The sequence below is a fragment of the Macrotis lagotis genome, chromosome 7, assembly GCF_037893015.1.
Source record: "Macrotis lagotis isolate mMagLag1 chromosome 7, bilby.v1.9.chrom.fasta, whole genome shotgun sequence".
In the NCBI taxonomy this organism is placed as follows: Eukaryota; Metazoa; Chordata; class Mammalia; order Peramelemorphia; family Peramelidae; genus Macrotis; species Macrotis lagotis.
Genome location: NC_133664.1, coordinates 58,164,929 through 58,192,465, shown reverse-complemented (window position 1 = coordinate 58,192,465; position 27,537 = coordinate 58,164,929). Strand labels below are relative to the sequence as shown.

The 27,537-nt window shown below is 34.0% G+C and overlaps 1 protein-coding gene across 1 annotated transcript in view; it reads right to left on the bottom strand.

Moving 5' to 3' along the window:
- MALRD1 (MAM and LDL receptor class A domain containing 1) overlaps positions 1–27,537 on the bottom strand; it is an 879,021-nt gene that overhangs the window by 112,253 nt on the left and 739,231 nt on the right. The window contains exon 35 of the mRNA XM_074195229.1: positions 21,714–21,915. Coding sequence (XP_074051330.1) covers positions 21,714–21,915 — 202 coding nt within the window. The remainder of the gene's footprint in view (positions 1–21,713; positions 21,916–27,537) is intronic.

The window sequence follows — 27,537 nt, the reverse complement described above, 5'->3', positions numbered from 1 at the left end:
AAAGTCTTTGCAGTAGAGTGGAAAAAGCGAAAGGTAAGGAGGAGTAAGGGAGTCTTACGCTCATCAGAATTGGCTTGGAGAGGGAATAACACACATATACAAATAGAGAGAGAAATATAAGGGGGAAGGGGATATCAGAAAGGGGCAGGGTGATGGAAGGCAAGACAGATTATAGGAGAGGATAGTCAGAAGTAAAACACTTTTTGAGGAGGAACAGGATAATAGAATAATAGAACACAGGGGGTAAGCAGAACAGGATGGATAGAAATACAGTTAGCAATAGTAACTGTGGTGGTGGGGAAATATTGAAACAAGTTTCTCTCATAAGGTCTCATTTCCCAAACAAGATTGAGTCAAATTAATAAAAAATAAGAGCCAACCCCCAGTTGATAGGTAATCAAAAGATATGAAAAGTTTTTGGAAGAAGCTATCATTGCTATCTATGCCATATTGAAAAATAATGTGCTAACTCTTCTATTGTTTAAAGAAATATGAATTAGAATATTTCTGAGGCACTACCTTATTTCTATTAGATTGTCTGATAGGATGGGAAGGAAAATGGCAGACACTGAGGGTGTGTGCTAACTCACAATTCTTTCAAGAAATACAAATTAGAATATTTCTGAGGTACTACCTTATTTCTATTGGATTGTCTAATAGAATGGAAAGGGAAAACAGCAAACAATGAGGGTATGTAGGGAAAATGAGAAATCAATGCTCTATAAGAGGGATTGGGAACTATGCCCAAGAGCAAACTATTTGACCTTTGATAGTCATAGCAGCTCTTTTCTGATGGCAAGGATTGGAAACTGAGGGGATGTCCATCAATTGGGAAATGGTGAAATAAATTGAAAAGGAATGTTATTCTGCTACAAGAAATGATAAGCAGGATGTTCTCAGTAAAACCTAGAAAAACTTACATGAGCAGATGCAATAGGAAGTGTATCGTGTACTAAGTAACAGCAATATTGTAGGATAAACAGAGGAGAATATTTTTTTTTCTCATTAATGCTGTTACCCAAGACAACTCTGAAGGTCCTATGATAAAGAACACTATCCATCCCCCAAGTCAGAGCTGGTGGTGCCTGAATACAGAGTAAAACATACTTTAATCTTTTACTTTAAAATTTTTTCTTGAGGCTTCTTTTGGGGGGGTTCATAATTTCATAACATTATTATTAGGAAAAAATGCATGACTATACATTTTCAGCCTATATCACATAATTTACTTTCACAATGGTGGATAGTAGTGGGAAAGAAGAGAGAGAATTAGGAACCGAAAGTTTTAAAAACAGAATGCTAATACTTATTTTACATGCAATTGGGGAAAATTAAGTTTAAAAAGACCTATGATGTCATTATTAGTGATTTTATATGAATAAGATGCACCACAGTGGAGGGGGGCACAGAAGCTCTTTTGTGAGTAGAAGTGTATCACACCTAACACACACATACAACAGAGTTAGCCCTTGTATAATAGAGAGAATATTAGACAGAGATATTCTAAAACTTGTACCTCTGCAGCAGTAACCATGTCAAATGTTAACTTCTGAGCTGACCTTACATTACCTAAACCCATCCCATTGTCCAAGTTATGGAGTTGAGGTCAATGTCTCTCTTTTTACAGAAGATTTTCTTGAATCCTACAGTTTGGAAAAACTGAATACATGATAATAGAAAGCAAAAAGTGGGGAAATGAAAGGGGGAGAAAAGAAAGGGGAAGTAAGGATAATGATTCAATATTAGCTTGAATAGAAATAAAAAGAGAAGTGAGACTTCATTGAAATGGGTCCTTTTTTATCCAGAGTACCATGGCTAAGGCTGAAATAGAGATGTTAAAAATACAATTTTGCTTACAGAGAGGGAAGAAAAAAAGAAATATCTTGTGATAGAAAGTAAAGATATTGTACAACTTGTGTTCAAGAATCATAGCATTTTTCTGGTAATCTGCTTTGAGAACATCACTTTTATCTCATCAACTGATAAAGAATATATTCATATGGTGAATTCAAAATCTTTCTCTCAGTTTTCCCTGATTAGAGAAGAAAAACAAATTTACAAGATTATTCAAAAGGAGACCCAAGTCTTGGAATACTAAACATTTTTTACATCACAATTAATTCCTAGAGATGAACAAGTGCCATCTGTTTAGAATAGAAGACATACCTTACAGAATATCAGATAATTTATCTACTGTCTCAGAAAAGAACAAAGGGTAAAGAAAGGGAGGAAAGAATTTTGCTTAAAGACACAGAATATTCCTTGAATCTTTTTCAACATAAATTAGATCATGAAAATATTACTGAATTAAAATGATTACAAGTGTGTTTGTGTGTGCTATATTCCTTAAATAAATGATTCAGTTTCCTATGTGTTACCAACAAAAATCAACCAGAAAAGACAGAAAATTCAATTCAAAACAACTATACAATGTATTAAATATTTGGAAGTCTATATATAGCAAGACATACCCTGGAACTATCTATCATTTATCTCTATCTCTATGTCTATGTCTATGTCTATCTCTATCTCTATCTCTGTCTCTGTCTCTGTCTCTGTCTCTATCTCTATCTCTCTATCTCTCTATCTCTCTATCTCTCTATCTATATATATATATATATATATATATATGGTCAAGAATTATAAATAAATGGTCAAAGAATAAATAATAGATATTATGAAAATGAAAAGTATGAAAAATGGTCCAAATCACTAATAATGAGATGTGCGTATTTAATGAACACTAAGGTTCCACCTTACTTCTGTAAAATTAGCTAAGCTGACAAAAAAAGAAAAATAACTGTTGGAGGGTGTATAAGAAAGCCGGCACATTGATGCATTGTTGGTGGAGCAGTGAATTATTACTGCTATTCTGAAAAGCCACTTTCAACTTTTCCTCTAAACTCCCTAAAAGTATATGCCCTTTAAATCAGAAATACCTGCACTAGATCTATAAAGACTAAATAAAGTGGTTAAATGATCTATATGTGCATAAATGTTTATAGCAACTCTTTTTGTAGTAGTAACCTGAAAACTAAATGGGGAGATGCCTATCTATTATAATAGTCAAGTAAATATAAATATGAAGACATCATTGCACCATAAAAATGATGCAATGAATCATTTTAGAGAAAGCCAAGAAGACTTTTATGAACTGATAAAGGTTCGAGTTAGCAGTACAAGACAGATACAGTGACAATGTCATTAATTGGGGTTGCGGGGTGGAAACATCTTTGAAAGACTTGAGAATTTTGAACAATGAAATCACAAACCTCTACTCCAGAGAACTGAAGATGAAACATATTAACCATCTCCTGACAGAGTGGTAGTGAAATCAAGATGCAAAATGAGTCTAATACAGGAATTTGCCTTGGTGACAAATATTTGTTATAAGAATTTCCTTTATCTTCTTTCCCTTCCTATCTTTTTTTTCCAACTCTGATTCTTTCCTTTCCTTTCTCCATTTCTTTCTTCCTCCCTTTCATAAAATATTAAGGTAAAATTTTATCAAATAATTTCCAGTGTCTGGCTTACAGTACTCATTTAATAAAAGTTTCTTAAATGATTAATTAAAAAACTGATAAAATTTCAGCTGATTTTCTACCTTACAGATCCCTGAAATCATTTGGAATTGAGAGAAAAAACCCCACAATGAACATGTGTCATCAGGTTGATGGCAGATTATTTCTTTCTGTTCAGAAATATTGAAGCCCTAGAAAGACCCTGGTGGATTGTAGATTAATTCCTACTTTATCATATCCAGATGGTACTCCAGTCACTGACCTCATATATTTCTATCATTGTGGTGTCTATCTTGTGGGATGTTGGACCAGGTTATGTACTTGGCCTAGTAAAATGACCATTGCTCACTGATGGCTCTATCCAATATTAAATAGTGACCTTAGCTCACATTTAACATATCCTAAAAATGCTGAACTCTTGACTCCTATTTAAGGAGCCAATAGTATTGTCTAAATCCACACTCAAGGCTTTTCTTATTCTACTTGATGCATTACACACTAACAAATTCAAGAACCAGGGGTCCATATGGCCATTCTTCTTAGATAAGGGAAGCCTCACTTTGAGGTGTGGTGAAATAGAAGATTTAACCAGGGTTTTGTGCTTGATCAGATCCTCTTTATAGTCAGAAAACCATCTTTTCAACTTTTAAAGAAATACATTTCACATTTCATGAGAAGAGGTGAAAAACAAGAAGTCTAAAGTCAGAAGAGGGTACAATTCAGAAAGAAAATTAAACTTGTACAAGAGTTATCAGGGGAGAGAGGAGTCTTATAAGGGATATATGACCTTTGACTATATTATACCAAAAAGAATATGTTCAAAAAGGACAAAGATATAAATCATCACTGACATTTTTCATAGCAATACTGTCAAACACACACACACACACATATATACACATACACAATCATGTTAATGTATTAAATTGGTTTTACTTAACACTAAGACCAATATTTAGAACTATTTTTTTTGTTCATTTCATGCTTTCCTGAGTGGAGAATTGTGACAAGTAGCCTGTTGACTTTGGTGTGAGCCAGGTATAATGGTAGATGCTGGAGGTACAAAAACAAAAAACCCAAAATATCTTCATCTCACAAGAACCTTTTTTAAAAATTTTCTGACCTTATTGTAAAACAAAACAAAACAAACAAGTCATTCCATTTCCAGTTAGTTAAAATAAGACCCGAGGCATAGGATCATAAGATGAAGAGTTGGAAATTGCTTCAGAGATAATATATTTAAGTGTCTCTCTTTTTTATAGATAAACTGAGGCCTAAAATGTTATGGAAATCAAATTCATAAAAGGTAGTTTGTAGCAAATCTTAGTTTTGGATTTAGGTCTTCTCTGATCCCATATTCATTATCCATTGTCTATTTTAAAAGTTATTCACAACCCTTTATCACATCTATCAAACAACCAATCATCTCTGACCACAGACAGGCCACCTAGACAAGTAATTAAAATTCTATAAACAAACTTGGTGACATAAGTCTTGTTATCTGACTCCATGTACAATCTATTTACAAATCAGTATTATAAATATAACATTACAACTAGAAGGGAAAGGAATGAAAACATCAGAGAACATGAGACATACTAGAGGGATCTCAAGACCTTATCTGGCTTAGTGACTCACCTATTCATGCATGCAGAGAGGAGCCAGCTGTCTGACTGACTTTCCTCCAGGGGCCTGCTCCACCAAAGACTGATTATTCCTGTAACCTTTTAGGGATTTTTATATTTTCATAATGGAAAGGAATTTATGAAATTTTCTAATTGATTTTTATTGTGATTATGGGGAAACAGATGACAAGCTTGGCACAAAAGCATGGAATAGGCGTGATTGGGGACTTCAACTATCCGGACATCTGTTGTAGCATTCTATCTGCCAAAAGTAGAATAGATAATCATTTCTTAACCTACTTTAATAATAATTTCACCTTTCAAACAGTAGATAACATACTTGTTGATTGATAATTTCATAGGATAGCATACAGAATTTTAAAAACAAAGGGATTTGATACTAATTCTTCCACAAGAAGAGCTACTCAATATTTAAGTAAAAAATATTGAGTTCTTTGGGGGGGAGTGAAGAGTTCGACTTATAATTTGTAGCAGAGGAGAGGAAATCTGGGCAATGTCTGATCTATACAAAAATATATCAGATTTTTGAAGAATAGATTTCAAAGAATTCAGAGTGAGGACAGGTAGGATTATATAGACAAAAAATTTGGCAGTAAAAGTCAGCCAGGGAAGAATGCGAAGCTCTCCACAAGGAAATTCAAGAGACACAGAGAAAAACAAATTTCTCATGAGTAAGAAAAGCGAGAATTGGCAAAAGAATATAATATGCACAAACAGGGAATTCACAAACCAATTTAGATTTTGAAATAAGTTTAGAAAATGGAAACAAGGGCTAGCAATAGAGTAGGAATACAAAATATCCCCTCAAATGCTAGTACCCTCAATTCTAGCTTCCTTATATTTGTTGTCTTGATTTTTATTCTTAATATATTTATGTGGATTGTTGTGGTCTAAAAGCTCCTTGTCAACAGAAAATATTTCATTAATTTTCATTGTTTCCCCACATCTAGCACATCCCCAAATGAAGGAAATATCTTAATAAATACTTGTTGATTGATTAATAATTTGATAGGATAGTACACAGCATTTCAAAAATAGTGTCACAAATTCCAAGGCTCAGAATTTCTGAGATAACAGATTACAAAAGAAATGTGTCATTTTTGATCTTGAATAAATATTGATGCTGTCACTTCTTAAGGTGGATTTGACAAAGATAACAAATAGAGAGACGAGTAACCTTTCTTTTTTCTCTGTGCCATTATTTTGTCTGCCATGAAGAATGACCTCACCATTATAAATGACAGAACCAAAATGGCTAATGAGGAGTTGATACCAATTAAAAGAAATGGTAAGATAACACCTACGTGTCCCGGATGACTTCAAGTCACAGGGTTCACGTGAGCTACATTGTTAGTTCTTAAAAAAACTGGCCACTATCAGTAATTTTTGAAGAATTTTAGAGAACTAGATAGGTACCACAGTCTAGCAAAACAGGCACCTTTTGTATTAATAAGAGAAACTAAGAGGAATAGAGACTATTGATTTCTTTTTTTAATTAAAATGACTTACTTTTCTGAAGAAAAGAACTATCACTCCTGGTGGAAAAATGCCAGTAGGGGTTATTTCATACTGTACACTTGTATCCCCAGTGTCTGGTATAGTTCATGGAATATAATAGGTGATTAGCAAACACTATTGATAATTTTAAGCTAAGGACACTGGGCCTGACTTTGCTTTGAATACTGGCAAGACTCTATCATCTATAATTAAAAGGATGGTTACTATACATCTAGAAAAGGAAATGGTAACTCCCAAAATTCAGTCTGACTTGCTCAAGACTGGTAGATACAGAATACACTGTCACAAGACAGGTTAGGTTAGATTACTCTGCTGATAAATATTAGTCCCCTAGTATGAATGGAACATAGTCCCATACAACGAATGTATCTATTTAAGGGAAGAACCAAATGGGTTCAGCTAACATTTGTGGAAATTTGATTGACTGTTGCTAAGTTAAAATCCCCAAATCTGATGATATCGCAACTCCAGCTATCTGAGAAAGATCATCTAAAAAGCCAACACTTGTTGCTCTATTCCTCAGGTCACTGGGTTCAGATCATTCTGGAAGGATAGTGAGAAATAGTATCTTTGGGCCACACCCCCTGACTTCAATCCAAATTGTGGGCATGTCATCACTTCCTTGATGTCATGGTCTTCCTCAAGACCTAAGGACAACTTCTTCCTCCTCCTCCTCCTCCTCCTTCTTTCTTCTTCTTCTTCTTCTTCTTCTTCTTCTTCTTCTTCTTCTTCTTCTTCTCATTATTATATATATATATATATATGTATATATAATATATATTTTAGAGAGACTGAGACAGACACAGAGAATTTGAGAGATATAGATATAGAGAAAGATGGCTTACCTAGATTTTATTAAACAACTTGATAAAGTTTCAGTCTTCCAGGCTATTTTTTTTGAGATTGATTCTCCTTCTCTCCCCAGTGTAGAAATGAAGAAGCCATTCAGGCTAGATCTCACTACTGATTAGCACATAAGCTTTGGCATGATTCAGTTCTGACCTGGGGCAGAATTTCTTTCTTTCATCAGCCTGCTCTCCATCCCCAAGCATCACTTCACGGGCTCACTGTATTGATGCTAGACTTAGTGTGAATACCTGCTCAGCTTTAGCCCTATTGCATCTCACAAGTCTTGAGTCCAAAGGATCCACCAACTTCATATTCTACTTACATATGACATTACGACTGCATTTTATGGTTTTTTTATATCAATAAACATTTTTCAGCACCTACTATGTCTAAATTGCTGTGCTAACTAGTAGAAATACACATAAGAATAAAAGAATCTTTGATTTTAAAGACCTTATAATCCAATTGAGGAATACAACATATAAAAATAGATAGGAAATTGAGAGAAGAACAACAAGCAATGTTCAGCACAGGAATGTCATGTTTGATAGAGTTGAAACCAGATATAGCAGCATACAAAGTGGAGTGTTTAGTTTTAGTTTTTTGGTTTTTTCTTCAGACAAAAAGATGTTTAGATATGGGTAGATGATAAGAGAAATGGGCAGATTTTGAACTTATACAGACTGAGAGAATTTTTACTATTGGTTCAATATTAATTTAGAACCCATTAGAAAACTTACTTACATGCTTACCAGTGGCTTGGGCAAAAGCTATACATGACCCAGTTTTCTAATTTTCAAATTAAACAAAATTTGGAAGGATAGTAAAGTCAATGAATGACAAAATCAGAATTCAAAATTAAACTGGGGTGGATCAAATAAGATGAAATACAATCAGGAAAAACATTAGTTTAAAAAAATCAAATATATGATGGAAAAGGAAAAGGGATAGAAATTTTTCTTAAAATAATCTGGTTGTTTTGGTAGACCACAAACTAAAAAAAGTGTTAATAATATGGTATACCAGCTATATTTGCAAATACATTCAAAGGTTACATAAAAAGAGGTGTTTTATTCAGGCTAAGGAGATAATAGATGCAATGAATCTCTGACTTGGTCTTAAGTTTTAAGTTCATGTGCATGTATTACATTTTAGCAATGATATTCACAGTTTGCAAAGATGTCCAAATGAAGATAATTGGATTGGTGATAGGCTTCAAATTTATTCCATATAAGAATTAACTGAAGAACCTGGGGATATTTAGTCAGAAGAGAAGAAAGAAAAGATATAAACCCAATATTCAAATATTAAAAAGCAATCATAAAGAGCAGACTTATTTGACTTTACCCCAAAAGTAGAAATACAAACTATGTGACAAAGCTACAGTGAAGGAAATTTAAGACATAACAGAAGAAAAAATGCAACATAAAAATTATATCTATTCAAAAATCAAATGTTTCCCAAGAAGTAGTTTGTTCCTCATCAATTCAATCATTAGATATCTTCAAAGGTTGGTCATCATTTATCAGACATTTTATTGAGGAGAGTATTGTTTAGGGATGAATTAGACTATGTCATTTCTGAAGTTCTACCTTGCTAATTCTGTAAAACTCGATGTGGCATAAGGCAAAGTTTAAGTGACAAAATAAAAAAGAATAAGACAACTTCACTGTCAAATCTAAGAGATTCTATCTCAATTATTTGTCTTTCATAAAAGGAAAGGACAGTTCCCAATTGCAAAATGTTTTCACCTGTCAATACCATAATAGCATATGAAAATACTTTCCAAGGACAGGTATCTAGTTTTCCTTGAGAAAGAAAATTTTAAAAACGTGAAGTTTCTATGGTGTTAATTTACTTTTTCCCATGTATTTTTGAAGCCATAAATTTCCATGAACATGTGCTATCTATTCATCCAAATGTGAAACTTGGGCAGTAAAATACTTTATACTCTTAAATAGGTCAGGATAATTATAATAAAATGGGTATAGTTTTATAACCTGAGCCAGAGAAAAGCTTGGATTGACACCAGTTTGTTGAAATTTACATGATTATGTTGGAATATATATGGAAGAGATGGAAGACCTATAATAGCAACACTTGTCTCTTAGGTGTCAAGAAACTGGATATTGTTTCTAGATGACTGATGAATTATTAAATTACCATATCATGTTTGTTTATTTAAAAAAAAAGTATTGACACATTCCTATCCATCAAAGTCCCAATGAGAATATCCTTCTATTGTGCAAAGTTAGTGCAATAATTTATGATCTTCTGATTTAGGTTAGAGCACTGGTTCAATCTAGACTGATGGGTCATGGAAATTTTGACATACAATGATTATTTAACCTCCCTTCCCCCTTATTCAAGCAGGAATGCAGCAGTCTTGCCAATTAGTCTTGCCTATCAGTAAGAAGCTAGGTGAGAGCAGTCTTCTACTCTAACAAGTGAACTTTTTCCATTAGCAGGAGAGCAGAGGGTAGTTTTTCCTCCCTTGCACTGTTCTATCACCAGTTTTAAATGACATTTTATGGTGCTTGTGTCTTTGACTTCCAATGTAACTGTAGCAGCAAAGAGAATTACCACTTCCTTTGATAAATTGTGAGGGTCTTGTATCCATCCTTAGGAGATTTATTACCTAATCATATCTGTGCAACTCAATAAGTGAGGTGGAATTGACTGATAACAATTTTCTCACGGGATTCATAAACTCAGCACTTCTTCCTTCTAAAATAGCATAAGAGTTCATCTGAGAGAGACAGACAGACAGACTCAGACTTAGAAACACACACATATATAGAATATGCTTCCAAGTAACCAACAACTAAAAATGTAAGTCATAATGCAAAAATCTTTAAAAAGAAGACCTTCAACTTCATTATATTTTAATCAGAAATAGGAATACCTTTCTTTTTTTCTGTTTCAGTTACTATCAATTGTCAAATGCATTCATGAAAAAAGGTTCCCTCATTTCAGCACTGTAACTTTGATATAGGGCAAAGGCAATTAAGATCATTCCTCATTGTAGAAATGGGGAAAGAGATAAGAATTACTGAATCTTCTTAAACTAGCTGGTGTTTTTTGTCTACAATTTGTAGCAGATACTTATATTGTACTTAGGAGTTTACAAAGTTCTTTCTTTCTTCACAAATGTTATCTCCATTTTTACAGAAAAGGAGATAGAGAAAAAAGATTAGATGACTTTACTATAGTTACATAGCTAAGAAGATATTTAAAACCAGTTGAAGTCTTATTAATTGAAGTACATTGCTTTGCCCATTACACTATGATGTCACCAAATTAATATAATTGAAATATTTTTATGAATTTTAAATTAAATAATTTGATTTTAAATACTGATGTAACAAATTACATTTTTATATTCCTTAAATCTAGAGGTTTTATTATACATTGTCAATTTTTTTCATTCAGTGAAGCATTTATTTATCAATCAATGAGTATCCAATATGCATAAAAATGCTAATAAAAGTTGGCAGATAGTCATTGTACTGCATGAAATGTATTTACAAAGATTATCTCTTTTGCTACTCATGATAATATCATGTGGCTAGAACCAAATGAAATATTATTTATATTTTAATGCCACTCAAACAGATACAGAGATGTCAAGTGACTTTTCCATAGTCACTTAACTAATAAGCATCAGACAATATTTGATGTAGTAGTAGATATTTAATATCAACTCTTCTGGGGGTAAATTGTATGAATCCCATGTTTAAGTTTAATATGAGTTATTGATATTTTCTCTATCAATTTCTTACATCTGAAAAAACAAAAAATCAAACTCTGATTTGTAGCCCTGAGCAATTTCTGAAAGATCTAAATTTTAACATTGCAAATTTAACAATCAATTCTTGAATGTCAGTGTTTCTGACTTTAGCAACCTCCTAATCAGAGTTGATTGTTTTTTTGCTACATCACAAGTTGGTTTGAAAATGACTATATTTGTAATGAGCATACCCTTTGACCCAGCAATACCACTACTGGGTCTATACACTAAAGAGATGATGAAAAAGGGTAAAAACATCACTTGTACAAAAATATTCATCGCAGCCCTGTTTGTGGTGGCAAGAATTGGAAATCAAATAAATGTCCTTCAACTGTGGAATGGCTTAGCAAACTGGGTATATGTATGTCATGGAACACTACTGTTCTATTAGAAACCAAGAGGGATGGGAATTCAGGGAAGCCTGGAGGGACTTGCATTAACTGATGATGAGTGAGATGAGCAAAACCAGAAAAACACTGTATACCCTAACAGCAACATGGGGGTGATGTTCAACCTTGAAGGACTCACTCATTCCATCACTGCAACAATCGGGGACAATTTTGGGCTGTCTGTATTGGAGAATACCATCTGTATCCAGATAAAGAGCCTTGGAGTTTGAACAAAAGATCAAAGACTATTCTCTTTAATTTAGAAAAAAAACAGATATCTTATTGTCTGATCTTGCTATCTTTTAGACTTTTTGTCTCTTCCTTAAGGATATGATTTCTCTTTCATCACACTTAATTTGGATAAATGTACAACATGGAAACAAAGTAAAGACTGACAGATTGCTTTTTTGTGGGGGGGTGGGGGGAGGGAAATAAGATTGGGGGAAAATTATAAACCTCAAATAATATCTTTAATAAAAAAATGATTATATTTGTGAAGTTGATGCCAAAGACTACAAACTCAGGCACAGTTTACCAGGGAACTAAGAATTCTGATGTATGGCTTATATATTAGTAGCTCAAACATTGCCCCAGTCAGAATTAAAGAGACAAGTCATCCAAAGGGTGGGTCACCTGGCAAAGGTGAGTTTTGTTTTTGCTTTTGTTTGTTTTTTAGCAACAATAATCCAAATAACTATCTACTAGAGCAAAATAATTCATGTCATTGAAAAATGTGCTTTCACAGCTTGAATCAGGGATTCTTCAATTAAGTCCTGTATTTATGATTAATTGAATCAGTCCTTCTGTTTTGTCTAAGATGCTTAGTCTGTAGAATACAGAAGTGGTCCTTGGCCTCAGGTAGCATGACTTCAAAGCCATGCTGACTTGATAGTCTCTAGAACTTCCCTAATGACTTATAACTTGAAGTATTTAACACATGGGCTTACACTTTTTAGCATGATGAACACAGGATTAGGTGACTTCCCTTTGTTTCAAATAATTTAGTTTTAAAAATCTTTCAACCTTAGAATTCACTTCACTAAAGAAAGCATACAATCTAAAAACAAACAAAACTCTCAGCTTATTCAGAGTGGCTGGTGATGTGTTATTGCTCAGAGCTACCAACCAACTGGGTTGCAATTGCTTCCACATGGAACATGTTGCCCTTGGAAACCTAAAGTAATTAAAGTGAGGATCTAGAAATAATTATGCAGAATATAAAAGGAAGAGCCTGAAGTCAAGAGCCAATGTTCTTAATAGGAAGAAAATTACATGTGAATGTTGACAGAAAGTCCTGTTGTTACACATTTCCCCAATTCCCTATGGGAGCTGATAGTCAGAAATATCACTTGGAATGGGTGAGGAGAGTCTTCATCTTAGCTGCTTTTAATCCCTAAGTCTGGGTTAGATTTCAGAGAGAAAGACATCTAGGTCTTGGTATTTTGATGATTTTCTGCATCCTTAGTAGTAAGCCATAGATTCCTTTAACTGTCAGCAGGTCTTCACATCTAAATTCAATTAAGAACTGTATCAATCACATGGGCCATGTTTCATGTCACACTTTAATGATGAAGGTCTTTTCCATGATTTTCAAAATTCTTTATAGAATGAGCCAAGGGGAAAGAACAGTCCAAGAATCTAGATTTCAATTCCACTTCTGATATCTTTTTGCTATGTAAACTTGGACAAATTATTTAATGACCCTGGATCTCAGGTTTTTCATTTGTTAAATGAACAGGAAGCATTACAATATTTAATTTCTGAGATGCCTTTCATGATGATGATGTTGATGATGATGATGATAAAGATAAGAATGTTTTTGAATTCTATTCAAGCTTACATAATAAAAATTCAAAGCTGAGAGGAACATAAAAAGATCTAGTTCAACTGCTATGTTTTAAGAAGTGGAAACAAAGATGCATTGATGTGAAATTCATACTTTGAATTACTGGAAGATCAGGGATGTCAGTCTTACCACTTTATTTTTTTATAAATGAGGAAACTTAGACCTGGAAAAAGGAAGTGATTTCTCTAAATTTACTATGTAACAATTTGCAGAGTTAAAATTTGATGCTTAGTATTTGGGTTCCAAATTCACTTCTTCTTTCCATTTCAAGCTGATGTCTGATTGAAAATAGTTGAGCTTTTTTAGTGTAATTTTGGCATTAGGTCAAAATTATGAAGGTTAATTCATTGTAGCCAGGTTACAAAAATGGTTGGAGTTCTTGACCAGTAGTCAAGAAGACTCGTCTTCCTGAGTTAAAATAGTCTTCAGTCATTTACTAACTGTGGGACCTTGGACAAGTCACTTTGACCTGTTGTCTCAATTTCCTCATCTGCTAAATGAGAAGGAAATGACAAACCATTACAGTATCTTGCCAAGAAAATTCAAATGGGGTCATGAAGGGGTGGTTATTACTGAAAACAGACTGAAATAATTTATTGCAGTCTGAAATACTATATATAGTATTTAGAGATAGATGTAGATATAGATATATCTATATCTAACTATCTATATCTATATACATACTATAATTAATGCAGTGGGGGTCTTTGGGGATATTCAAGTTCATATACACTCTTTGAGATTCAAATACTGCCACCTTCAGTCTTTTTTTAGTTGTGATTCCTCCTTTATTTTCTGGGTGTCTCTTATAAATAATATATTTTTGGTGTTTAGGAGTTCTCAATCCTTCTAATTTAATGTCAGTCAATTTAACAAACTGTCAATGAACATTTATTAAATGCCTTACATTGGCAAGAAAGTCTTGTTAGAAGTATGGACAAATTAAGAGTCTAAGAGTGAAAACTTGGGAGGTCTTCCTACAAAATAAGACCCTGGTTTTAGTATATTAGCATTGTGAAATGTGATGTATGTTATGATATACAATTAATATATTAACATTGGGAAAAAAAGTTTTTTCAGCTGCTCTGCTCAGAGATCAATTTTAATTGTTTCTCAAGTTCTTGCCCATCTTGCAGATAGATGAGATTGCTGAAAGTCTGATATCTATATAAGTAAAATAGGAAGGTTCTAGGTTTCAACCTTTTTCGGGAACCCTGATTTTGTTGTATATACTCCCTCCTCCAAAGATATAGATTACAACCCTGGCTTCAAGAGTTTCATTGTACACAAAACATATTACTGTGATGCCAAACTGATGATCATCCTCAGTGACCTTAGTTAAGGTGTTCTGCGGATGAAGGTAGTCCTTTCAGTTTTGTAATACTGAATTTTTCAAAATAACTTTTTTTCACCCTTCTATAGGGTGACTCTAGCACTCCACTCATTGTTTTTTTAGTCATCAGGGATCCTTTGGAGAATTTGGGTGTATCCTGTATTTTAAGAAAAAGGATACCTGTAAACTTTATCTGGAGCTCATCAGGATTCCTTGTGTGCTTCAGGAATCCTTAAAGATAAATTGGGTTGTCTATATAGTTGGTGGTTCCATGTATAGAAATGAAATTTGTCCTCCTCAAGCACTAATTGCATGAAATTAAGCAAGGTACCAAAAATATATTTACTCCTGTTCTTTCATCTGCAAAATGAGAATCATAGTAACATCTACTCCTTAGTGATTTGAAGATAAAATTAGATAACAATGATAAAGAAAACTTACTTAGCACACTGTCAGGCCCCTACAAAAGGGTCTGCAAATTTCATGTCAACTGTTATTATGGTATTTTACAGCAGTTTACAGTCAAATAGAAACAGGGTCCACTAAACCATACACACACACACACACACTATATATATATATATATATATATATATATATATATATAGAGAGAGAGAGAGAGAGAGAGAGAGAGCCACATACTGTCTTATCTTTCAAATGTATTATCTATACTTTATCATATTTTTATTTATTTTTGTTAACTATTTCCCCATTATATTTTAATCTAGTCTAATCTTGGGAATGTTGGAGGCCATGTGCAAGTAGTGGAAGGGGCTTAGCAGAAGAGGGGGAAAAATGAAGGGATACGCCTCCCTTGCAACCTAGAACAGATTTGGTGAAGGGTTGATTCCCAGTCAGTCCTATGTGCTAAAACCCTTTGGGAAGAGCTACATTTCTTCTCTGTAGCACTGAAGGGACAAGGTTTCCTTTTAAAGGAAAAGCTGATCTTTTTTGTCTTCTTTTCTTTTTCTTTATTGTCTTCCCTTTGGAATTTATAGCAACAAGTCAGGTTCAGGTTAAATACTATGCAAAATTAATCTTTAGTGCCACAAAGAAAACTGCTATCAAAATTTTAGAACATATAGTTTATTTTTGCTTTATTCCCCCAATCACCTTGGGAAACAGACTTCATAGTGTTATTGCTGGGCCAAAGGGTACAAAGGGTTTCATAAATCTTTGGGCATAATTCCAGATTGAGCTCCAAAATGATTGGATCAGTTCACACTTCCACCATACTACTGATAAAAAGAAGCATCTGTAGTATAGTTTTACATATATTTAGAAATCTGTGTAAAAAGTGTAAAAAAAAAGTCTTTTCTAGGATAGGGTGGGAACGGAGGAAGGGAGACAGTTTAGAACTGAAAATGGAACAAAATGAAACAAATGTAATAAAAATGAAATAACATTTTGAAAAAGTAATCTTTAGCTGTCCTTATAAAATATTATTTAATTATTGAATCTGCATAATTATATTTGGAGACAACTGTGATGTTTGCTTGTACACATGGGACTGTATTAAATTGAGACACACCAACTATTTTTGAGATTCTTTTCTGCATGACAATGGAGAAGCAAATGGAAGAAATACATTGATGCCTCTGGTTTGAGGACTTGGGTAAAATGTTCAAAACACATGTCAGTCCATTTGTTAAGGATAAAAAAGCAATAGAAGAGGGTAATAAGGAGTTGGGGCTGGTGGGTATGTTCTATGTGCTTATCTGATAATATCTCCTCATAAAAGAGGCCAAGGAGTCTGAGTCTACAGAGTCATTGGTCAGGATACACTTCACTACTTGGAGAATCAGAAGAGATTCTGCAACTGGTTACATTCTGGTAATTAGAGGGTGAAAAGATGAGCCATAACTGAGAACTGAGAGAAGGCAATGACTGGTCAAGAGAAGAACCTTGTCTCTCCTCATGCCCATCTGGCTGCTCTTCAAATAAGAGAGGTAATGGAAGGAATTTTGGATGAGGAGAGATTTCGGGTACTTTTATTGGGGGCACCATGAAACCTATAAGTTTGTGACACTCTTCCTTGAATCTTTGCATTTATTCTTCCTGTTTTTAGATGACAGAATATTGGTCTTGTCTTTGACACTGCAAGTTTGTAAATGTTGGAAGAATGGGTCCATTAAATTTTGCATGTTTATTCTCCACTTAAGATTTCCTTTTATTCTTCATCATTAATCCAATGCATTTGGAATGTTCGATCTACCTTACTTTTCCTTCTGTTTACCTGGTTTATTTCAAGATTCAATGGAAACGCTACCTATTACAAGAGGTCTTTTCTGGTCCCACTTTGAATCTTCCCTCTGAGAAAAATCCAAAGTCTATCATTGCATTCAAAGCCAATCTCTGGTTGTTCTGATTCCCGTTGAGCCATAGAGAATTCTATGCAGTCCTCCTTCACTTACATCCAATTCACTTTCATGTCTTGGCATCGCTACCTGATGTCATGATCTTCGTCATGAAGAAAAGGAAAAATAACAACAAAAGCAACCCCCCTTCTACTTTTCATATGGGCAGTTAGGTGGCATAATGGATAGAGAACTGGGCTTGTGGTCAGGAAGATGAGTCTTCCTGAATTTAAATCTGATCTCAGATATTAACTACCTGTGTGATCCTGATTAAGTCACTTAGCCCTGTTTTTGCCTCAGTTTCCTCATCTGTAAAATGAGCTGGAGAAGGAAATGGTAAACCATTCTTTATCAAGAAAACCCTAAAATGGGGTCACAAAGAATCAGATCTGAATAAAGAACTTTTAAACAACTATAACTCTTTCTCTCTCTCTCTCTCTCTCTCTCTCTCTCTCTCTCTCTCTCTCTCTCTTATGTTCCTAGTTATTTATAGGTTAGAATGTGAATATTGAAATATTAGGATATTAGAATGTGAGACCCCTCAGGCAAAAAATCACCTTTTCATCTTTTATACATTGTCTGACATAGTAAGCACTTAATAAATGCTTGGTCAATGCCTCACTTCAGAGTCAAAAAGACAGCAACAAACTTTCTTAATACCTAACCAGTTGATTTCTCTTTCTAGACATCTACAGAAAAGTTGAGGATTTATGAGGGTCTATTTTATAACCTGCAACTTTGCTAAAATTGCTAATTGTTTCCAGTAGTTTTTTAGATGATTTCTTGGGATTCTCTAGGTAGACCATCATGTCATCTGCAAAGAGTGAGAGTTTTGTCTCTTCCTTCCCAATTCTAATTCCTTTAATTTCTTTTTCTTCTCTAATTGCTGATGGTAACATGTCTAATACAATATTAAATATTAGTGGTGATAATGGGCACCCTTGTTTCACCCCTGATCTTATTGGAAATGCCTCTAGCCTCTCCCCATTGAATATAATTCTTGTTGATGGTTTCAGATAGATACTGCTAATTATTTTAAGGAACAGTCCATTCCATCAGTGCAACAATTGGAAACAATTTTGGGCTGTCTGCAAAGGAGAATGCCATCTGTATCCAGATAAGGAGCTGTGGAGTTTGAACAAAGTACAAGGACTATTCCCTTTAATTTAGAAAAAAAAACAGATAGCTTATTGTCTGATCTTGTTACCTCTTAGACTTCTCTTCTTTAAGGATATGATTTCTCTCTCATCACACCCAATTTGGATCAAGGTACAACATGGAAACAAAGTAAAGACTGACAGAGTGCTATCTGTGGGGTGGGGGTGGGGGGAGGGAAGCAAGGTTGGGGGAAAAGTGTAAAACTCAAATAATATCTTTAATAAAAATAATTTTAAAAATACCTAACAAGTTGAAAAGGTTTAATCTAAGGTTGTTGACAAAATTTCATGAAAGGACTAGCCAACTTTAAGATTTATAGCATTAGAAGACTGTCCACTAGGTGATGAGGAGGAGGAGGAGGATGAGGATGGGCATGAGGATGAGGATGAGTATGGTGGTGAAGATGGTGGTGGTAGTAATAGATGAAAGTGATGATGAAGATGATGATGTATGTATGAAAGGGTTAATGGGTTGGCAACTCAAGAAGAATTTATACAGATGTGGAAGACTATCATCTGCCTTGTAGGAAGATGTGCCTATATGCACAAAAATATGGGTTCTGATCTATGTCTATGTGTATATGTGTGTGAATGTATAGACACAAGTAATAATAAATGACTAGTATTTATATGGCATTTTAAAGTTGATTATCACAACCCTCAATGTACCTATTATTATCCCCACTGGTAGATGAAGAAATTGAAAGTAAGAGAGATCAATTTTCTTGTTCTGGATCATTTGGCTAGTAAGTGTCTTAGGCAGGATTTGTAACCCAGGTTTTCATAAGTTCAAGTCTGGTATTCTAATCACTATATCTACATCATAGAAGCAAAATGTGGGTGAATGAACACACACACACACACATACATTCACACAGGCAGCTGTGTGGAAGACTGGATAAAGAATTGAATCCAGAGTCAGGAAGCTCTAGCTTTAAATTCAGTTCAGATACTCATTAGCTCTATGATCCTGAGAAAGTCATTTAACCTTTGGCTTCCTGTAATCTATTACATGGGGACACAATAATACATACTTCCCAGAATAATTTTGAGAAGAAAATAAGACAATATCCTTAAAACACTATGCAAACCGTAAAGTGCTTTGTAAATGCAAAATAGTATGAAAACAATGATAATGTATTCTGGCAAAAATAGGAAGACTTCAATTTAGTTCAAATCCTACTGCTGCTGAAACTTGGTATTTATGTGACATCATCAGATTATTTTACCTGTTTTAGTCTCAGATTTTTCAAATGTAAAATGAAGAGACTAAATGAGAAATCCTCTAATAAGACTTACAATTGTCATCCTGTTATACATATCAGCATGTCTATATATATGCATATATTTGTATATATAGAAATTGATTTTTGTATATTTCATATATGTATAATCTAGGTTTGGGACCATATGTAATCCTATGATAACAGGATGATAGACTGAGAATTGTAAGGGACCCCAGAAGAGATCTCATCCTTATTTTCAGTCAATCATTTATTTTTCCCAAGATAAAATAATTATAAACCCAATAGATATAATCAGGGAAGCCATACTGATCTATTTTTTTATCAGCCTGAGAAAAATGCATATTGAACCCACAATAATCTCTTAAATCTATTTTTAAAAAAGCCCACAGTCAGGCATCTCAGAAAATTTTCCAGTAATCAACCGATTTTCTTATTTATTTAAATAAAATGAATCGGTATATCTGAAAAAATTATCACATCCTAAATCCCACCTGATTCATCAATAGAAGTCATTTTGAAGAAACTATGAAGAAGCCCTCTGGATTTGAAAATTCTTTGAGAACAATAAAATCTATAATGACAGGGTAGGTCATGATCCCCTAGTTTCCACCTCTGGTTTCATCATCTCTGACAGTAGAGTCAGTTTGCTGCACTCAGTGTTAGACAATCAATTCACACATAAGCCATATTTTGGAGCTACTGCCCACACGTTCAGATGACTGACTTTTCTTAAGAATGATAAAGATATTTTTAATCTAATTTTCTCATTTTAACCTTGACTTCATTGAGAAGGTGACAATAGTAATTATCTTCTACTGGTTATTTAGTATGGAATGAGGTAGTGAACTCAGATCTACAGCTGAGGAAGAGGACCCTAGAAGGAGGGCAAGTTAAGACAAGGTACAATTATAAAGATCTGTGACTACCATCAACATCAAATAGCAAAAACTTTTCTGTGACCAAGGGAATTTGGCATTAGTGGGTAACTGGAGTCATGGTCTTTTGTAAAGGGAGAAGATTTTTAAAAATATAGGGATAAAATGTGTTTCAGATGAAAGAACAAAGGTGACTAAGCTACAAACTTCTGGGAAACCAGATGGTTAGAGAGGATAAATAAGAAAAGACTGAGACTAAAACCTGTAGACAAATTCAGATTTCCCATCAGACTTGAAAAAGCTGACATGTTTTTTACTATCTCATTTTTCATCTTAAAGATATATCACAGAGTTAAAAAAGTGAAGCAAAAAATTGGGATTGTTTTAAATATGAAGATATTACAATACATTCAATAGTAATTACTTAAAAGTTAGTTTAGTCTTGACTTAATGGTTACCTTACTTAAAAATTCCAAAGAACGACAGTGGTATATTCTTGGTTCTTATGAGAGTTCAATGTCTTAACTTTGAGATCATCAAGAAAAAAACAGCTAAGGAGGCTATGAATTATTCTTCCCTTATGAACATGCATCGATTACTCAGGTAACAATCAACTGGTTCTAAGTATGGCATGCTCAAAGCAAAATTTGGAGGAAGGTTAAGTTTGTTTTTGTTGATCTGCTGGATACCAAGAACCTTCAAATAATGATTTTTTTTTGTTGTTGTCCAATAACCCTACCCAAATAAATTTGTTTTAGTAAGACAATATTACTTCATGTTCCAGATTTCTCCTTTCTTTGTGGACCTTTCCAGCATCTTATTTTTTTTTTTTTTACTTTGCTATTGTAGCCAATTGTTCAGAAAAGAACAGACTGAAGAAGTTAATTCACACTGTGGTGTAAATGAATGCTATCCTTTTTAATGGTATTTATTTAGGTGCATTTCCTGGGAAATAGATGTTTGCTGATTAAACTCTCTCTAATGACAGTAGAACAATTTAGGCATGTATAGAGTAGCAGGGTTTACTGGTGCTCCTTAAATCACAGTATATATTATTTGCTCCACCTGTGTGTGTAAATATCCTTAGCCACAAAGGGGCATTACCAGATGGTCTCCTTTTCTCTACAGTTATATACACAAACAGTCACCATTAATGGGAAAAAGATTTCATTTTACATTATTTACCTCCAGATGTGCATTCCAGGGTGAAAGAGATATCATCAAGAGCAATAAAAATGGGATCATCTCCCCTGAGGTCAGCTTCAAAGGCCACCTTAAAAGGGCCATTACTGGAAAGAGGGGCATTTCCATACATCCAGGCCCTGCCTTTATTTCCAATCATAGACCACACCAGAATGTCCAGTCCAGATTCTTCCACAATAAATACCTAATGATAGGAAAATCAAAGCAAAAGGAACTAGTTAGAATTTGAGACTTAAAGGACAATAGCTAGTAGAAATGAGACACACTTATTTTGAGATATGATAAAGACAAGGTATTTGCCTAGATTTAATGTCAGTCCTAGCTGAAGAAATTAGAAATATATATCTTAGAGGAAAAAGAAGACTTAGATGGGTACAAATAAGGAGTTTTCTATTTTTCATCTGCATGATCTTCTGTAATTCAGTTTCTTCAGGCATTAAGAAATAAAACTATGTCTACATGATCCCAAAAGTCTATTTCAACCCTAGTTTCGAAGAACTAGTGTTTAGACCTAGCCCAAAGAGGAGAGAACTACTTCAAGAGGAAGTCATTTTCTCATCAAAGGATTTACTAAAGTATGAATGACTACTTTTTGTGTTGTTACACTGTAGGTAAATTTTTTTCACATGCATATGGATATTTTTAGTTACAAAATTTCCTTCCAACTCCCCCCACTGGTAAACAGATAGATTAATATTATACATACACATTTGTGTTAAACATGTTTAAAAAAACTATATAAATGTTTAGTCATTATTGGTGTGAGGAATTAGGATTAAGGGAAAGAAATACATAAAAGATAATTTTTAAAAAGTAAATGTAGTGTTCATCAGATGCTGAAAGGTATTTCTTTGTTTTTTGTTTTGTTTTGTTTTTCTTCCTCTGGAGGGGGACAGTATTGTCCCTAACTGGTCTAATAGGGCTGTTCCAGCACTCTGAACTGCTGAGAGGAGAGGCATTCATCAGGGCTGACACATGTATAGAGTAGCAGCATTATTGTCATTAATGTGTATGTTGTTCTCTTGGTCCTGCTCCCGTCATTCAGCATCAGATCCTGTAATTCATTCCATGGTTCTCTAGAGTAGTCATTTATGTCATAGTATTCCTTAATATTCATGTACCATAATATGTTTAGCCAGTCCCCAATTGATGGACATCCCCTCAATTTCCAATTCTTTGCTAATACAAAAAGAACTGCTATGAATATTTTGGAACATGTATGACTTTTCCCATTTTTTATAATTTCTTCTGGATATAGACCTAGAATTGAAATTGATGGGTCAAAGGGTATGAATAATTTTATTGCTCTTTGGGCATAGTTCCATATTGTTCTCCAGAATGTTTGTGTAGCTAGGATTTGCAACATGGTAGTAGTTGAAGCATAAGATTCCTGAAATCTTTTCCATGTCTAAAATTCTATTTCTACAGAAGTAAGATATTTGTCTTTTTACATTTAAATTGTACATAGAGTACATCATGTAAAATGACAGATAGAAACCAAAAGCTGGAATGAAGGTTGACAGAAGAAATATCAACAATCTCAGATAAATAGACCATACCACTCTGATGGTAGAAAATGAAAAAGAATTAAGATACCTCCTGATGAGGATGAAAGAGGAGAGTGTAAGAGATGGTTTGAAACAATATAAAAAATAATGAAGATTTTAACCACTGATCTCATTACTTCCTGGCAAATATAGGAAGAAAAACCTGGAAGCAGTCTCATATTTTACATTCTTCAGCTCAAAGATCTCTGCAGATGGTGACTACAGTCATGATATTAAAAGACACTTGGTCTTTGGATGGAAAGTTACAGTGAATCTTGATAGCATACTAAAAAATAGAGGCATCACCTTCTTGGCAAATGTCTGTAGAGTCAGAATTATGATTTTTCCACTAATAATAATATATGGAAGTAATAGCTGGGCCATAATGAAAGCTGAGTGTTGCAGAATCAATGCCTCCAAACAGGAGGGCTGGAGAACACTTTTTGAGATTCCCTTGGCCAGCAAGGAGATCAAATTAGTCAATACTTAAATAAATTATTCAGGGGACAGCTAGATGGAACAGTGGATAGATCACTGGTCCTGGTGCCAGGAGGCCCTGAGTTCAAATTTGACCTCAGACACTTAATATTTACTTAGCTGTGTCCCTTTGGGCAAGTCACTTAATCTCATTTCTTTGGAAAAAACCCAAATAAATAAGTAAATAAATAAAAATAAGAAATTATTTAGGCTTTTCATTAGAAGGGGAAACACTGAAGCTGAAATTTAGATAATTTAGCCACATAATGAGAATCTAGGATTCACTGGGAAAGACCCTGCTCTTGGTCAAGATTGAAGGCAGCAGGAAATTGAATGGCAAAGGATGAGTTGGATAAATAGTGTCAAGAAGCAACAAATGAGCTTGGACAAATTTTGATAGCTAGTAGACATCAGAGAGGTATGGAATTTTAGGGTCTATTGGGGCCTTGGACATGACAATGAATAAACAAGAAGATATTAGTAAGTTGAGATGTGTTCTCAGAGATAAGCATCACTTGAAACTATTGGCTCAAGGTGGCTTCATGGTTTTATCATAGTAATATATTAGGAAATAAAAAATGTACTCTATCATCTCCAGAGTGCCACAGGCACAAGCAGACATGGAACTAGAATTTCCAAATGCTAAGAGATTCCCTAAATCAAAACTAAGTTTTGATATTTGATAAGTTGAGAATGTCTGAACATATATGCATGGGCCTAAATTGGTCTTGTTTTACCAGAATTTAGACTAATTCCTGCAAGGAATGTTTAATTTAATCCTTAAATAAACTAACTATTCCATTTGAATAAATAGTAATCAATATACCATTTTTATTAAATAAAAAAGGAAAAATATTTTACAGTAGAGATAGATTTTGAATTGAAAACAACCAGCCAAGATTTGATGAGGTCTAATGCAAGCTAAACTGATTTTCTTGGACAGTTTAATCATGCTGTTTCAAAAGTAATGGTAATAAAATAGTTCTTAATTACTCCAGGATTTTTTAGGAAATTCTTGGCAAATTAAAAAAAAAGATAGAGGGGCAGTGAGGTGGCACAGTGGATAGAGCACTGGCCCTGAGTTCAAATCCAACCTCAGACACTTAAAAATTGCCTAGCTGTGTGACCTTGGGCAAGTCACTCAAACCTCATTGCCCTAAATAAATAAAAAGTTAAAAAAAGAAGATAGGAATAACTGCATATGATTTACATGACATTTCAATTTCATCTTTTCTGTTTTTGCTAGGATAAAATATAAATAACTTTTTTTTCCATCTTGGAATAAAATTTTTGATCATTAGGTTTCTTCCTATGGTGCCAAAGTTATTATTCATTCTCTAGTCAACCCTAATTTCCACTCATACTTTTTTCATTCAAGAGTCATTTCATGTATTTCAAAACAGCAAAGGAATGATGATGATAAAGCAAGACATCAAAAGTAGGTGGAGCAAATATTTAAACATTTCAGTCAACCTCTAGAATTCCTATAACATTCCAGGAAACCAGAAATGAGATAGTCCTCCATTTTTATGTTCCCAATACTTTCTTGTAGGGAAATTCTATTTCCAAGTCTGAAATTCCAAATGAGGATGAGGTTTCAACAAAAATGAAAAACACTGAAGGTCAAGAAATCTTGAACTTGGGTAGAATATGATGAACAACTTTAAAATCCTATAGAAAGATGGAACAACTTAATGCTGAATAAAAATTAAAATCAAACTGAACACTCTGAAATATTTTACGTTACATTTTTTTCCTAGGCAATAATGACCTGTCACCTTATGTTTTAGCAAATTAGTTTAATTCAAATCAGTAAACATTTCTTATATTTTGATTATTTAAAGAGCATTAGACTAATAACTAGGAAGAGATACAACTATAACCCATGTTTCAATGAAGGGTAGATAAACTGATTTAACTTTTGAAGACTGATCAAAAATTAATACACTACATGGTTCATGTCATCCAATGGGCTCCTCACATATTGATACTCATCTAGGCGCCCATGAAAAAGAAAAAGGAACTTTACCACCATATAAACACTGAGGTTAAGTCATCAAATACAGGAAAAGTTTCAATTATCCTAAAAGAAAAAATTCTAAGGTCTCACATGCAAAACTAATACTTACACAACACTCAGTAAGAAAAACAATCATTTCCCTTTCTAGTGTGCTTTTACCAGACCCAGGAATTTAGATATATACTCTAATACTCTAGATTTATAAAAATTGAACTGGGGTCAAAGTCCTTTCAAAGAGGGAAAATCTTAATTTTACCCCCCCCCCCAGTTAATTATACAGTCTCAGTCACCACTGGGCTGAAAATTATACTTTGGGATTCAAGTGATATCGGGAGATCTCTAGTACTTATATAGGAAATTTTCCAAGTTAAGTGAAGAAGCAACTGGGGAGACTCAAGTCCCCTTCATCATTCTGACAAAAAAATGGTCAAAAGACCTTCTTTTTCCCTATCATGGAGAGTCTGAATATCAGTGATCTATCAGTACCTAGTTGTTCCTATTTCCTTCTCCTAATCCCTGGTCCTATTTACCCTAGATAGGAAATGTATAAAAATTTATCATGTTTTGCAATCCATTTCCAAAGGACTCCAACAACCCTGACCTATTTTGTCTCTTTCATATTGTATTAAAGGATCAATGAATAAGTGGACTTTCCTGACTGGAGCATTGTCTATTGTGGGTTTGTGAAAGGAGCGGATTACATATTTTGATCTGTAAGTGATCTCAGAGTCTATCTACACCAACCCACTTATCTTCAGCAAAGCAAAGCGGAGACACAATGAGATGAAATTAATTGGAACCCAAGTGCAACATTACCTTCTTACCATCAGAGTCAAAAATTATTCCCTTTGGGATGAAACTCCTATAGCTTCTATTCTTGGTAAAGTGATGGTAGTATTTTAAATGAGAAATAAGACTCAGAAAGAAATGTTTAAAAAGAATTCAACTTTTGTTAAAACAACTGTATTTTCTTTGGGCAAAGACTGAATGAATGAGGAATGCATGTAATCCTAATTCTCTGAGGTCAAGTGGTAACTTTTGAAGAATTGGTCCATTAGAGAGATATCATGACTCGGTTTTTATTTCCATATTTAAAATTTTAAGGGCATAGGAAAACAAGAATCAAAATAGTAGCTAATATCCTATGAAATCAATATGAAAGTAGTTCCAGTGGTCTGCTAAATGGTTATGTCAGCATTATTGTGAATGTGAAGAAATTGTAAAATCTGAGCCACAAATCCCAGAAACCATGCAATTTAACTCAGTCCTTGGCTAGTAATAAAGATTCTACCAATATCATTCTATTGAAGTTAGAGAACAGCACTTTCTCTAATGGATTATGTAATAAAACACAGTGAAAATAAACATTTAGAGATTTAAAACTGGGGAGATCTTGGAAGTTTTCTATTCCTGCCCTTTTATTTTGCAGATGAGGAAATTGAAGTTTAAACTAAAGACTTGTTCAAAGTCATGTTGAAAGTGGCAGAACAAAGTTAAAACCCACAATGATCTGCCACCAATCCTGTGATCTTGCCACTGTACCACCATGACAAATAATGATGGATGAACAGTCAGGATTCAATGCCGCCTTTGGCGGCACCTGTTGTTTACATAACTCACCCAAGGTGACCTGAATAGTACATATTTGAGATAGGATTCAAATCCAGGTCTTCTTATCTCCAAGTCTTTATGATGCTGCCTCAAAATTACCCACATTCCTGCTGATGTTTCAGTAGTATCTTCTACAAGGGGAGATTATAGG